The 16,077-nt window shown below is 42.1% G+C and overlaps 1 protein-coding gene across 1 annotated transcript; it reads left to right on the top strand.

Annotated features, from left to right (window-relative positions):
• Positions 1–6,171: 6,171 nt before the first annotated feature.
• Positions 6,172–14,217, top strand: LOC124708830. The gene is made up of 9 exons (XM_047240480.1): positions 6,172–6,458; positions 6,557–6,631; positions 7,505–8,011; positions 8,308–8,655; positions 12,508–12,605; positions 12,709–12,755; positions 12,848–12,903; positions 13,601–13,946; positions 14,116–14,217. The coding sequence occupies exons 1-8, from the start codon at positions 6,177–6,179 to the stop codon at positions 13,928–13,930; spliced, it is 1,743 nt and encodes a 580-aa protein (XP_047096436.1). The 5' UTR covers positions 6,172–6,176; the 3' UTR covers positions 13,931–13,946; positions 14,116–14,217.
• Positions 14,218–16,077: the final 1,860 nt, after the last annotated feature.

The following is a 16,077-nucleotide window of genomic DNA, read 5'->3' on the forward strand; positions in this document are numbered from 1 at the left end:
CCTCCATGGCGACTCCAGTGAACTGGAGCTCGGAACCGAGGGGACAGGCGAAATCTGCACCTTCTTGCACACGAGCTCGATGGAGTAGCAGCAGCAACGATGGGACCTTGGTCTCCCCCCAGCGTGAGCAACATGGACAATACAGGGAGAGATAAGAGGAACACAGACCCTAGATCTACCTTATTTGAGTGGCTAATCCTACAGAAAAACAAGGAAGAAAACGGCCGAACCTCCCTCCCCCTCACCGCCGACCACCGTGGTCGCCAGCGAAGGGGAGGAGAGAGGCCGGAGGGGTTGCCGGAGATGAGGGTCAAGGAGGGGAGGGATAGGGACCTAGGGGGAATCGCCACAGAGGCAGTCTCCACAAGGGAAAAGTCTTCAACGCCCCAAACAATTGTCAATTTGGTAGTTGATACACACATGCATACTATTTCCTTTTTTCGGTACGGGGTTAACCCCCAGCCTCTGCATCAATCGATGCATACGCATACGGCTCTTTATTAACATTATTGAATATTTGGGTTATAGACTTATTACATATCACGGATCACTCAAAAGTTTCAACAAAAATCAACCATCTAAAAATAACAGCAAGGACAAGCCGTCACAAGATCTTCATGTGAGCCGCTTATCAGTACGTCAGTCGCACTGGCTATAGAAATCCCGTGCTACCATCGCCAAGCGGTTGCACCCAATATCCATGTCCCGGCGCGCATCCTCATGCTGAATAAAGAACCACATATGGATCCAATGGGTAAACAAAGGAACAACCTGCAAAAAGGATGGAAAACTCTTTTTGTTAAAGATAAAATCATTGCGAACCTTTCAGATAGCCCAAAGTAAAGTGTATACACCCACTCTAATGTGGCCTTTATGTTTCTTAGGTACCCATTTAACCAATTGACAAAGAGATTAGTCACATTTGAAGGCACAGAAATATTGAAAGTCATATAAATAATACGCCCGAGTATTTTAACAAAAGGGCGGGTAAAGAATAACTGTTGAATTGTCTCATCTTGATCACAGAAGCAACATTTGGATATGCATACTATTTCCTAGTACATCTAATAAAAATAATGATTTGTTTCATGCTATGCCTTATTGTGGTCACAATTTACACATGGCATGTGTCGGCATCTAGCAAGAGCAACACTTCATATGTCCAGTCTAGCTCGATATGTGATGGCCTCGAAAGCAAGCATGTTGTTCTACCCAAAAAATTAAGGTTAGATTTATCCCACAACCTATCTGTCGCCGACGAAGCCGCGCAGGAGATACAGATTCAGATTCGGGATAGTTGTTATACAAACTGAAGTTAAAATTGTTCACATGGGAGAGTCTTCCTATTCTTAGCATGTTGTGGGTGTAAAATTAGTCATGTCCTTTTTGTGTACGTGGTCGATAGAGTGAGCAAACTATCAAAGTAGAAATATTTTTGAGGTGTACACGGTTGGCCATTAGATGGAAATATATAGGCCATGTACCACTAAAAGACAAACAACTAAGTCTCATATTTGGTTTGCCTCTAGATAACACACAAAAAAAAAATGTTCAGATTTCAAGCCCACTATTGTTTTACAAAAGTTTGTTTATTCACCACTAGCATCATTGCCTCTTTCAATGCTTTGTATGTATACACGGTCATTGTTGGTTATTGCCATAAAGGTACATCGAGAGTAAGTATTCTTCTACACTGGATATGCAATTAATGTTGAGATAAACATAACAATCATTGACTTGGCCTTCAATCCAAACTTACCTATGGTCAGCCACCTATATGGACCTTCTATCCATGGTTGTAGGGCATTGTCTCGATAGTCGCCACTAAATGATCCAGTGTTCAATGACTATTATATTACTTCAGAATCTTTTAAATTAATACATTTGGTACTAAACTATTATACTTCTTATCCTTATTTTACCCTATCATAGTCTTAATAATTACAATTTTCCAATACTCGCATGAATGGTTAAACACATAACGATGTTTATGAAGATTACTTATAGTGGTCGTTGCCTTTGATTTATAATGTATACAAAACAAAAGCTTGCTTATGCTAAATTTAAATTGTATATTTTGATAAAAGTTCTCTCATATTTAATTTTCCATGTTTTCATAAATTATATAGTACATATGTATGTGTTTGTTTATGTATTTTAATATCCTTAAATATGATGATAGAGATCTAAAAAGTACACACTCGAACAAATATCTTAGTTATAATACTATTGTATTATTACAAATGTATAATTATGTAAGCTTCTAGAGTACAATTAGAAGTATCCACAGGTGTGTCTAACAAGTTGAGTTAAGTAATGAGTTAACAACATGTGCATGTTGATGTCTGCAAGAGCACGAGTTCACTAAAGCATGTGGTGCTTTAGATAGTGTTTTTGTATGGTGTTTTGGTTGTACTCATGGTGTCACCGGTGTCGAGTGAATCGGTTGAAAACACTGTAATGTAAATGGGGTGAAAGTGATGACGTGAGAATACCAAATAGTCAGTCTCAAGGCGTAGATGGCCCAGACAACATGGGAGGTCGTTGCCTACTTAGGGTCTCTTCCTAGTTGGGCCAGCTCACGCCAAGTTAATTTGAGGGAGTCAACGACTAAGAAGCCAAGGAGACTTGTCATAAAAGAAAAGTAGCATAGGTTAACTCGTACTAGGACTTCAGGGCATGTAAGCCCTCCGCCACCTCCTTTATAAGGTGGCACAGGACATCCCTTAGGGGAGAGAAGCGAATAAGAAATACGAACCAACAGATAGCACAACTAGCCTTAGCTTATATTATTAGCCTATTTAAGCGAGTGATCTTGTAATCGATATACAATCAATGATAGTAGAAGCAGGAGTAGGTCCAAAGCGAGGGGTCGAACCTAGGTACATCATGTACTGATCATGTCCCTGGTAGCTAATGCGTACATGTTATTTGCAATTTATTGTGTCATATTTCATGGCTTGGACCCGCAATGTTTGTGTTGTATCACCTTGAGAGATGTAATACTAGTGGAACGATGTTTTATTGGTGCTATGTTAACGACTTACATACTACAATATTCGTTTCAGAGCAAATTCTTTGATCGTTTAGGATTAAAACCCATTAAAGGAGATCTATAATTTGGTAGTGTCTGTAGGAAGTTGTTTAGCTAAATCAAATATTCGTATGACTTGAGATGGGTATTCACTTGAGAATAATCCTGTCACATTTGAGTCAATCTTTCTTACCTATCTTTCACAAGTAAAGTTAATTATCTTGCTTCATTCCCAAATTACTAGAACACCATTGAAGCTTCAAGATAGTAGGTGATAGTAGACCGTAGTTGGTATACGATACATGGTAGTCCAAAAAAAGGTTACAACCATAATGAAGATATCATATTTAAAGATGATACCAAAATAAGTAGAGGTTAAGAGTCATACAAAGTTGTAATATGAGTGATGTTAAATAATAAAGATAAGAATACGAGGTAGTATAGTCCTACGATGAGTCGGTCATATGAGGTAAGGATGTACGCTAAGAACATGCACTACGCCAAAAAGGCTTACCAGGGACGGGGGTGTTTTTCCCACTACTGACGGTAGAGCCGAACACAAGTAGTATATTATCACTGATAACCTCTTGATACGTCTTAAACGTATCAAATAATTTTTGATGCTCCATGCTTGTTTTACACCAATTCATATGTGTTTTGTTTACACTTTGTTGTACTTTTACATGATTTCCGGCACTAACCTATTAACAAGATGCCACAGTGCCAGTTCCCTGTTTTCTGCTGTTTTTGTATTTCATAAAAGTTGTACAGGAAATATTCTCGGAATTGGACGAAACAAAAGTCGAAGTCAATATTTTACCGAAACGAAGACGAAGTCCGGAGGGGGGACGAAGTGGTTCCATAGGGCGGCCACACCTGCCCTTGGTGCGGCCTAAGGCTGGCCCGCGCCAAGACATGGTGTGGGCCTCCTAGGCACCCCACCGACCCGAATCCTCCGCCTATTTATACATCTTCTCGGGAAAACCCTGGAGACCGGAGCCTCCATCCACGAAAAGTTCATTCGCGGCCACCATCGCCGAACCCATCTCGGGGGGTTCTGAAGCTCTTCCCGACACCCTGTCGGAGGAGGAAATCATCGCTGGAGGTATCTACATCGCCATGCCCGCCTCCGAAGTGATGCGTGAGTAGTTCATCCCTGGACTATGGGTCCATAGCAGTAGCTAGATGGTTGTCTTCTCCACCATGTGCTTCATGTATCGATCTTGTGAGTTTCCCTACATCATCAAGATCATCTTTATGTAATCCTCTATGTTTGGTTTGCTGGGATCCGATGAATGTTGAATACTATGTTGAGATTGATTATATATTAATGTCATATGTTATTTGTGATCTTGCATGCTTTCTGTTGCTAGTAGAAATTTTGGCCAAGGGACATGTGTGACTCCAAGAAGGGGTATTTATGCTCGATAGTAGGTTCATGCCTCCAGTAATATGGGAGAGTGACTTTATAACTTCTAAGGTTGTAGATGTGCTGCTGCTACTAGGGATAACCCAACAATGTTTTATCCGAGGGTAACTCTATTGTTTACTTTACATATATTAGTTAATGTGATAGTCTGTTGCTTGGAAATTTATATTGAAAGGGGTGCGGACGCTAACCTGAAGGTGGATTATTAGTCATAGACGCAGTTGGATTACGGTCTATGTATTATATTGTAATGCCCAATACATAATTATCATAGTAATTATCTTGTCATGTATCGATCGATATTCTGTCAATTGCTCCAACTGTAATTTGTTTACCCAACATGTTATTTTCTTTATGGAGAGACACCTTAGTGACATGTGGACCCTGGTCCTATTTCCTTTACTGATAAATTCAACTGCAATCTTGTTCTGTTTATTTTCTGCAAACATCTCCTTCCATTCGATACGTCTAATCATTTGTATTCAGCAAGCCGGTGAGATTGACAACCTCACTGTAAGTTGGGGCAAAGTACTTCGGTTGTGTTGTGTGCAGGTTTCACGTTGTTGCTGACGCCGGTAGTGCGCCTGCCACTAGTCAGCCAGCAACACGTTCAGAAGTCACACCTTTCTCCTACTGGTCGATTAAACCTTGGTTTCGTACTGAGGGTTAACTTGCTGTTGTGTTCATCACACCTTCCTCTTGGGGTTCCCCAACAGCGTGTCCGCATACGTCATGCCATGTCAGCAAAAAAAAGTTAATACCTACTCCCTCCATCCTTAAATTACTGGACATCTAGCTCTAAACTTTATCCACAAAAGAGTGTACTTGTATCTTCTCAATAGACTTTAAAGTAGCAAAAAAGAGAATTTCTCTCATCCCGCGGAAATCGAACCCAATAATATTGAGCACATATTTTCCTTGTTTCTACATTCACTTAGCTCATTGAAGGTGAAATAATTAAAGAGGAGAAATATGTTATTTTGCATCTTTCCAATGTATTTTTTACTCCACTTCATAATTTATCTTGAAAAACCCATATGTACACTTATTTGTGAACGGAGGGAGTATGTTAATTTCACTACAAATAATCTTACTTTTTTTAAATACAAATAATCTTACATGTTCACGTTGCAGGTTCACCATATACCCGAGTTCGATTTCGATTTCTAGGTAGGGTCACTGGGCCTAAACTTGGCCTGGCGCCCGGGGGAACGGGAGCGTCACTCTAAAAGGAAAATAGCCCACCAAGGAGAAGGAAAAAAACCCACTCCAGGAATCTTTTTATTTGCGCAGGAATCTAGGCACGCACGCACGGCGTATATAGGAATTCTCACAAAAAAAAAAAACGCACGGCGTGTACGACGGAGGCGGAGTATCACCGTTCCAGCCGCGGGAAAGGCACGGCGGCGCCTGCGCGAGTTCCGATAGGTACGCACCCGTGCACTTGTTTTCCGGCTTTACCAACCACGGCCGTCGGGATGGCAACACTGACCTCGCGCCGGCGGCGCTCGCCTAGGGTTCCGCCGGTGGGACGGAAACGCCGCGTAGGAGCCCTGGTCTTAATCAGAGAGGAAAAACTCAGCCTAGCAGGCTAACACTCTACCTTCCTTGTTAGAGCCTGGCAGTAATGCACTCAAGTTAAGCTCAGAATTGCCAAATTGGTTCGTCATTGTGATTTCACGTCAGAGTTCCCTCTTGTTTCAGTCAATGCGAATGGAAACGGTCCACAGAACCGACCAGGCAGGGAAATCTGTTCATCGCGAAGATGATGCTAAAGACAAAGATGCATCGACAGCAGTGGAAGATGTTCAGGATGATGCTGAAGCCACAGATGGATCAACAACAGCTGAAGGGGAATCTCCTTGCCGCGAAGATAACAGGAAAGACTCCAAGGATGGCTCGCCCACAGACATGTATGATCCATGGGACCCTCCCAACCCACCTCCTCATCCCTCAATAGAAGCCTTAACGTCCACTGGTGAGTTTATTACCCAGGTAAAGTAACTTGGCCCTCTCATATGATATGTATCATATTCACTCTTCGTATTGCACCTTTTGGTAGTCGTTCTTCACTGACAACTTCTCTCTTTTAGTATGGAAGACAAATTCGGAAATTCCTTGCTGAACTCAGAGGCACCAGTATAATTGTTCCGGACCGCACTCCTAAGGTTCTTTCTCTTGTTTCTTTCATGATTGACATATCATCTGGCAGCTAACTGCATTCTTCGTGTCTTGCCGCGGTATTTATTTGTAGTTATCCTGTATGATGTAAAATATTAATTTGAAGGAACGCCCTTTTGTCATCCTTCAGTTATTATATGAGTGTAGTTTTCGTCCTGAATTCTTAAAACCATCCAAAGTGGGTCCATCAACTATCAATGTTGTCGTTCTGTATCAGCGCGCTGTTTTGGATGACATGGTGCCTACCGGCCACATCACTCATGTGTCTTGCAACACGAACGATTCTCTCTCAAAATGAACCGGTAAATGTATTAGAAAATTCAGCATTTTATATAAGGACAAGGAATAGGAACTGTTCTAGAAAATGGGAGGAAACCATACACATATATATTGTATGAAAAAGAGCATTTCAAAGATCTCAGTATTAAAATAGAAAAGAAATACTGAGGAAACCAATATACGTTTTTTTCTCTAAATTTACATTTTGCTAAAGTTGTATTTTTCAAAGATTCGGGTTTTCTAACCAAATTGATGGATGATTATTATTTTTTTACATCCCAAAGAGATGGTGATAATGGTACATGCAAGGTCACAACACTTAGAACTGCTTTCGAATGGATGAAACCATTATGAGAGCTAACAACTGCACGGTATTGATAGTTAATGGATCAGCTTTTTATGACTTAAACGTTTAGGATGAAAGTTCCACTCAGGCAATAGTTAAGGGATGCAAATTGCACGTTTTGTTTATTTCAGTAACATAAGATGTCTATAGAGAATACTTCTGTTGTTATGCTTTATTAAGTGGACAGCTGAACTGATTGCACTTCACCTTGTTAATCAATGGTGGATCTATGTAGGAGACACAGGCAAAATTTTGTGCGATATATGGCCCTTTGGGAAAGGCCCTCCAAAAAGATAGTGTTCCGTGCTTCCTTCAGCTCTTTGAAAAGTATAGAGAGCGCATGGTTTCTGGTTATATCTTCACGCCACAAGCCTTCGACGTGATACTTACACACAGTGCCCTGCGTTGTGCAGAGTTAGTTTTGGAGGGCAAGGAGCCTAAGCTCTGTGGTCTGCGCGCCAACCCCAACTACATTACCTGCTTTGGATACTTCCCTCTCCACCAAGCTGCTGAGACATTCTGCACTGACATGGTTGAGTTACTGTTACGCTATGGTGCTTTGGCAAATCTACGAACCACAGGCGATAGAGTTATCGAGGGCCTCCTCCCACTCCATGTTGCCATTGAGAACACTTGCCAGCATAAGTATCTGGAGGACAATCTTATAGATGACCCGAGCTATGAGAAGGGAAATACCAAGTACATCTACAAGCTCATACATCTGCTTTGCCTGCCTGAGATGGTTTGTGTTGAATCCCTCCTTCCATCAGTTACTACTTTGGTTACATAAGAGTAATGAATCAGTTCAGGTTGTCAGATATTTAAATGCACTGTTCTAACAGGTCTTAAGAACTGCCAATTTGTTAGTACTTTGTATAGTTCAACTCGTGAGACTGAATAGTTTTCCTGTCAAAATTTCTTCTGTAATTTTGTCTATAAGAGGCACCATTTCTTTTTAGTTAAGGGGAAATGGGTCAATTTTCTCTACAATCAAGTCTTTGTTGATTTAAAAATCTCCTTTATTGGTGACTTATGCAGAAGATCTTTTTGGACACGACTAGATTGCTTGCAACTCACACAAATGATGTAGTAGATATGCTCTGGGATTACATCAAGCATGGGAAGCTTGTCCCTGCAGCTGTTTTGCTCCTAGCTGCTCAGAGGCATTTCCGTGACCTAAATGGATTTGATACGATCAAGAAACAGATCACCAGTTCTTTGATTGCCCTTCAAAGGGAATGGTGTGGATTAGGAAGTGGTAAAAATACCAAAGCAAAAAAGCAGTGGAAGGAGAAGAAAGTACGTTTTGATAATGCATTGATCCTTTTGAAAATAATTTTTAAAGCTGGTGAAGATCTTGATGCATATATTCAAGCTCATTCAGAGGTACCTGTTATATCACAGCTTTATTGTCTTACACATCTATTTTTTCTATTGAATATTAATAATTTGGCTTTCATGAACTTGTGATATTGATTGTAGTGAGAGAATATTGGCTCTTGCTAACAAATATGAATATAACAAAACATACCTAGTGGACCCTCAGTCCAATGGTTTGGATTCCTACTTTTATGAGATATTTTTGAATCAGCATATCATCTATACATGTAGCAATTACCATTTCAGTTCAATTTAATGCATTTTGAGCTGTTTGATTGCTTTCGTATACTAATCTAACCAATTATTGCTGCATCCCAAAGTCCAAAACTCAAGCATGGCAAATAATCTGGTAAACCAAGAGTGTTTGGTTTGGATAGAGTTGCATTGCCAAACTTTGGGTATTTGTTCTTTGTTTGAGGACCCAGAAAGCAAAGTTCTCATGGCTCTACAGCTAGAACACTCAGACGACTATTATCGTGATACTACACGTTGTACACAAATAAAAATAAAAAATATCGTATGTAGGACATATTGCACTATAATTCATGTGGTAGCCATTTAAAATATTTAGCAACATAAATAACAAGTAAAACTGACATAGGTTCACCACAACAATTAGCAGCTAGCAAGTCCATTGCATTAATTGATACGACTATAAACTGATATAATAATAGCATGTACCATGGCATGACAATTGACAAAGAAATACCCCAAGTCACACAAGCCATTCTCAGCGATCCACTCCACTCCCACTCTTACTTGTCTTCAAACTCCAACAACTCATGGAGTGGTCCTCACCTCCTCCTTTACTTGATTAATCTCTTCACTACCACAAGCATGAGATGGACGATCTTATTCAAACTCACAATCATGCACTTCTTTATCACTTGTGGATTTATATTCTGATCTAACTTGTGTATGTTTGATGGACCTCCATGTCTTAACTTGGACATCCCCACAAGCTCTCCCAAGAAAAAGATGCATTGATGCTGGGCATCAACTTAGTTCCATGAAATATTATCCTCACCTGCATGCACTATCCCAAACTTACTGGTATCTGTGCGAAGCTACCCACTGTCCCACTAGAAATCTACTTGGAAGAGAGGGTTAGCTTTGTTATACTGTACCTATGATACTTGTATTCTATTTTTGTAGATAAAGGGAATATATTAATATCAAAAGATACCAATTACACCCATCCTCTGCAACAACGCACCACCCTAATGGTACTATGGATGCACACAACCAAAAAATAGAAAAGAAAACTAAGAAACAAAAGTCCCGCTACAGTATCTCGGGCCTAACAATAGCAATACATCTACCACCAAGACAACACCTGAAATACAAACTCTCCAAAAGCGACGCCTAAAAGAAAGGAGCAGTGCTCTAACACCGTCGTCGCCCAATCAAAGATCTTAGATTTTCACCCTAAAGATAGTCCCCGCTCTCAAAACAATGCCTCCAACAATGTCATTGTCATGCACAACCAGTTAAGGCCAGACCTTGGGTTTTCACCCTGAAAGGTAGGACTTTGAACTTCACATGTGTTGTCGCCCCCACTTTTATACCGCTGCTGTGAAGCCCGGAACACCGAGCAAGTCCCTCAACATCGCGGAGACTTGAACCTCCCTTAGCTAGTTCTCCCATCCGACCTTCATGATATTCTTTTCTTCTAACTTTTATCATGGATCCATAGTCACTTGATGTCAACACAGAAAAAGAGCTTCACGCCGCTCCCTCCAAAACCAAACGGTCAGGAATAAAAGCATGGGTGCGCGCGACCGAATACCACCCAATCCAGCAAACTAGAGACAAAAGATGCGCTGTACCATTTGCCGGCGGAGCCTTCCAGAATTCAACACTCCGGCTAGAAGAAAAGGATCAGCATCCGGTAGGTCTTCATCTTCGCAGAAGACCACCTTCAAACCCGAAGCAGACGAACAGGCCCCCACGCTGCCATCCGCTGACCAACGATGACGAAGAAGAAATCGGTGGACGGCGGAAGCCGCAACCACACCATCCTCGCCCCGCACATCGCCGCCCCCTTCCTCGCGCTACCAGCAGAAGCTGGCGATGGATCTCGGCGGGCCCAAGATCCAACAGCCGCCGCCACCACCATCCATCGCCGGAGGCCGTGGAGGAGGAACTGCCACCGCACGTCCAGGGACGCCACCCTAGACTTGGAGCACGCCGAAGCCGGAGGTTGCCGCCCCAGCCGCCACCGCCAGTCGCCGCCTCCAACAGCCCCCCGGGCACTTTGGTCCCGGGGCCCGCCACCACCGTGGCCAGCGCCGATGGCAGCGGCGGAGGGAGAGAAATGGAGGGAGGGGCGGCGGAAGGAGGGAGGTCCCCCCGGTGGCACCCTGGGGAGCGCCACAGGAGGGGGTTAAGTCACGGGAGGGGTGTATGTTTTTCATAACTGGCACTTGTGTTATATTGTATGACATGTAAATGAAGTCATTCGATTTCTTGCGCTCACGCATGTTCCTCTTCGTCCGATGGATCTGAATCACACCCAGTGGCGAAGGACGAAAAAGATCTGAGGTAGGGCGAACTTTTAAGAATGCAAATAGTAAATAGTCCTAAAACAATAATGATGCATATGGTTCAAACATAATCAATAAAAAACAAAAACATATTTGATTATAAATAGAACCTAAAAATATATCAATAATGCCTACTCAATGTCAATGCTTTACCTCTTTTTTAAAAATCTAATGTAATTCAAACAAGCAAGACGGTTTGATTGTCTCTCGTTTGATGCATAACTCGGTCTTGGTTATCTTTGTCGCGGGAAATTCCTCTGAATTGTTAATGCCGCCACGTGTAAAACCAATATCATCTTAATGGGGTGATAATCCGGTCGGAGAAAATATGGCATGCCTTTTAGATATCGAGAAATCTCTAAAATCTCCAATTGCACGAGTATGAATAATGAATAACTTGAACTTATCTTATATACTAAGATCCAATTAATAATAAATCTCTATTATCAAGCAATGTTATTCACATTGAACACATAATATGAGTCTATGTTCGGACTTCGGAGATAATAGTCTATGTTTTTGGTATGCAGTCGATTTTGCGCAGTGTTCACTAAAACAAGCATAACTTTCTCGTACGGAGTCTGTTTTCGACGTATGACCACTCAAAATTTTCAGAAAAAACAAACCCATCTACATGTATTCACCAAAAATCAAGGTAGGGCGGCTGCCCTACCTTGCCCTATTGGGAGCTTCGCCCCTGATCACACCCTTAATGTTGCGGTGTTGCCTCATTGTTGTCTCTGATAATTTGAGCAACATTCTGCACATTGATATCATTAATCCTCCCCTCATGTGCCTATACTTTGTATCTGACCATGCATCCACATTCATTCCTCTACTCACTTACATCCTTGTAGACGTTGGCATGTCATGGACCCCTCACTTCCTGATAGGAGGCTAGCTTCAACCCATGCCCATATTACCCAAAATGTGCAATGGGTAATATAGCTTGGTCCATCTCCCAAATGTCTGGTCTTGTTTCTTGAAAGTGACTGTTAGTGTTAGATTGATATATGTGTTAAAGTGATGGTTCCTTCTGTAATGTTGTTAGATTTAGTCCATGATGCTTGACATGACCTTTAAGGCAGTTGTCATTTAGTAAATGTTGTCTTGATTGCTGCCTTCGAATTACAAAACATGATGATTTAGTAATGATAAGGATATGAGTTTACTCCTATATACATGACCTGTTGGGTTTATGGAACAAGTCTGTAGATAGCACATGAGTTGCGTCGGCTTGAATACCTATCAAGTATAAAAATGTAAGGCAAAACCTTTGTTACTGGATTTACAAAAGAAACATATTATGCAGGCATCTCATCAGGAGGTCCTTGGAAAAGTGTCTGCAGTTCTCCAAAATTATGATGTTGGTCCGAGTGGAAAAGGAATTTGCATTGACGACTTCGACTGGTTTGTTTTTTCTTGCCTTCTGAATCTATGGTCGCTACCTTTTTGTACATATAGACAATTTATGTATCAATCTTCTAATTAATTCTTCCGCATACTCTTGAAGCTGCCCATATGATTATGGAGTTCCAGACAGCATCTCACATAAACATGGTGCGTCTGTGTTTCATAGCCCTATATTTTTACTGTGCTTAACATATTTTATTTTGCAAAATAAGCTGTAATAATTCTACAATGGTAAACAGGGGATGCAGATTTGTCCATGGCAGCCATAGGATCTCTGGAAGTTGAGGGAAAAAATGTAAGGATATTTGACCGGAGTGCCTCTTGACTTGTCTATTTTTTTCTGCATGCTGATTATCGTTTTTTAATGAATTTAGTATATTTTGTTTTCAGTTCTTTCTGCTGTTTATATGTTGAAATTGAGGAGAAAAACTGTTCACCTTCATTTGGATGGTAGTTTCTGTTAGAGGAGACTGAAGTTCACCACTGTAGTGGCATTCAAATATTCTACTTCAGCATATCATCCCGTAATTTAGTGGCACATGTTTATTAGACTCTTATTTTGTCTTTCTCTTAGAATAACTGTGGTCAAATTTTATGGGCAAGACACAAACATGCTCTTTTTATTCCATTTTTGTATATGAATGAATAAGAACAGCCAAGGACAAATCTGGTCTGGGATGTTCAGGAAGTTTCGTTTGTAGTCGTCTATGCCTGCTTTTAAGCATGTGATTGGACACCAAATGGCAGTGCCCTATCTAGTTCAAAGAACTTAGCCTAGTCACCCTTTTTTATGTGATTGTTCTTGACATAGTAATCCGTATGCAGGCTTTTACAGCCGAGGAGGGGTTGAATGACATTTGTTTTGCTAGTCTACAATAACGCAATGAAAATAACTTGGTTTAAACCTTATAAGAACCCTGTGCATGTTGTTGAAATATATACATCTTGTATTTTCTTGACGTCTCTATTGTGGTTATTTATGGATTAACCAGGTTGTGATAAATGAGCCACGCAGAGGACAGAACCTCCCGTATGCAAGAGATCAGTTCTTACCGATATGGAGATCGGTATTAAAAGCTCGGTTTATTACGAGGGTCTATCCATCTTATATACCAAAGAAAGAGTTACCGTATATTCTTGATGATCGCAACCGCGAGCAACCGAACAATCGGAGATCTTCTCAAATTCGTGTTGGCTTGTTGGGCTTGTTGGAGAGAAGCTTTCCAAAAGTAGCAAGTAATCGCAAATTAGCAAGTACTCACCAATCCAGAAGGCTATTTAGTGCTGCATCGACTGCACTGAAGATGCTGAAGCACGCCTGATGACTAAGCAAAAAAGGTAATATCTTTACTAGTCGGAGTTTTTTTTGGCCTTAATAGTCAATTTTGCATGTCGAAAGGTTTCAGCCAACTATTTTCATTTTGAAGATAGTTGCACCATATAGGGTGGTATTGAGTTGAAGTAATGTCTTTTTGGTGTTACATTGTCCAAATTTTTTATTGTGCAGGTGTCTCAACAAGCAACCACTCTTCCTACACCATGAGGGTTCTGTGGTTTATCTGGTTTTCTGGTTGCGCACCACACTGGATGAGCGCTATTGTGTATGTCATCACACTTGTGTATTTAGAACAGCCATATTTGTATCTGGCTACCAATGCACGCTCAGAAGAATAAATTGTCAGCGTTAGAACCCGGAACTATGATGGGAGTCCAGGCCAGGAGTGGTCGAGGGGTAGGGAAAAAGCTGGAAAAGTTTCTGGCGTGAAGGGAAGAAAGAAAAACTTGAACTTACGCACCTGGTAATTTTAGACCCTCCTGGGCCGTCCCTCCAGGTCGTTTCCTCTCAGTCTCCCACCGCACCGCGCACAGCAAAATATCCCACCTCGTCAGCTCACCAAAGCCGAGATCCAGAAGTGATGAGAGTACATCTCTCGTACAGTTGCAGCCACGTAGGGTATCTCCAACGCGGCGACCTAAACGGATGTGCCGGACCGTCTATTTTGGACCGTTTGGGTGGCCGCGTGGACACGCGGACAGCCCCACGTCCGGTTGTCCGTTTGGATCGCACGCCGTCCAACGCAGCGGCCACCCATTTACCCATTTAGCCACACATACTTATAAATAATATCTAAAAAATATAGAATAATATCTAACAAATATAGAATAATATCGAATATCATAAAATAATATCAAATAAAATGTAGCATGATGAAGAAATGAAATGTGCCATATTTTGAAAAAATATAAAAATTACAAATTGAGATTGTCAACTGAATTTGGGCGCTCTAGATCTCCTTCTGCCTCTTCTCGAACCAAGGTCTCTTCGCCTCGCTCATGGTGGTCAAGTCGGCGTTTATGATCAGGTTGTCCTCGGCTTGCCGTTTCAGCTCAACATCCTTCACCTTCAACTCCACCTCTTTGGCCCTTGCCATTGTTATGAGCTTAATTTCTCTCTCTTTGAGCTCAATTTCTCTAGCCTTCGTCTTGGCCTTCACCTCTTCAATCTCAAGCTTTCTCTTTTGGACATCGAAGTAGTTCTTCCTGTCCTCTTCTTTCTTCCGGCGCCTCCTCTCATCCCTCTTGTCCGTAGACACCTCTCTGTCAGCATGCATCTTCTTCAAAGTGCCAACCAATTGCATGGCCGAAGCATCACGCTTCATGTCGGCTTTGGTTGACTTGTGGCCTCGTGGACGACTTGCACGACAAGCGGAGCTACCGCAAGGCTGACCACCATCAAGGTCAACGATCGTGGCATCTTTGACGGTCTTGTCAAGGTCGCCATGTACCCCTCGTACCCCTCCTGGAACTTGGGGGTGCCATGGAGTTCCTTCCAACAATGAGGGAAGGCAAAGGTCTTTCCTTCATTGTTACTTTTGTAGAAATCCAAAGCTTGCCACACCTAGAGCAAAGTGAGACAACAATGACAAATATATGTGCAAACATCGAATGAACAAGTTGAGGTTAAGAATCATACCAAGTCCGTCATGCCCATATCGCTAACGGACATCCGCTTCATGTGATCATACGCCGCCTGTAACTTGTTGCATTCCGTTTGAATTGCTCCCCACCTCTTTTGGAGGGATATCTCGCTGCGGTCGCTCTCAAATGCCTCCTCTCCGTATTTGCGATGTTCATGGAACTATTCATAGATCCGGCGCCAGAATGCGGTCCCCTTCTGCTCGGCACCTGTCAATGCATCTTGCCCAACGGTCAACCAACCATCGACGAGCATCTTGTCCTCCTGTACCGTGTAGTTGGTGGTTCTTTTGCTAACCCGGCGACCTCAAGTTTGTGCAGCTGCGGCTTGTGTGAGCTCCTCAGCGAACAACGGCTCCTGGTCGATGTTCATGCTGCCGGGATGGCCAGTGGTGTCCTCCTCTGTGTCAATGGGAGGTGACTGGGGAGCCTGCTCGGTCGAAGGATATGGCACGGTGGTTGGCATTGTCGGCGGGTAAGACGGAGGGGTCTG

Source organism: Lolium rigidum, chromosome 4 (assembly GCF_022539505.1).
Source record: "Lolium rigidum isolate FL_2022 chromosome 4, APGP_CSIRO_Lrig_0.1, whole genome shotgun sequence".
Classification (NCBI taxonomy): domain Eukaryota; kingdom Viridiplantae; phylum Streptophyta; class Magnoliopsida; order Poales; family Poaceae; genus Lolium; species Lolium rigidum.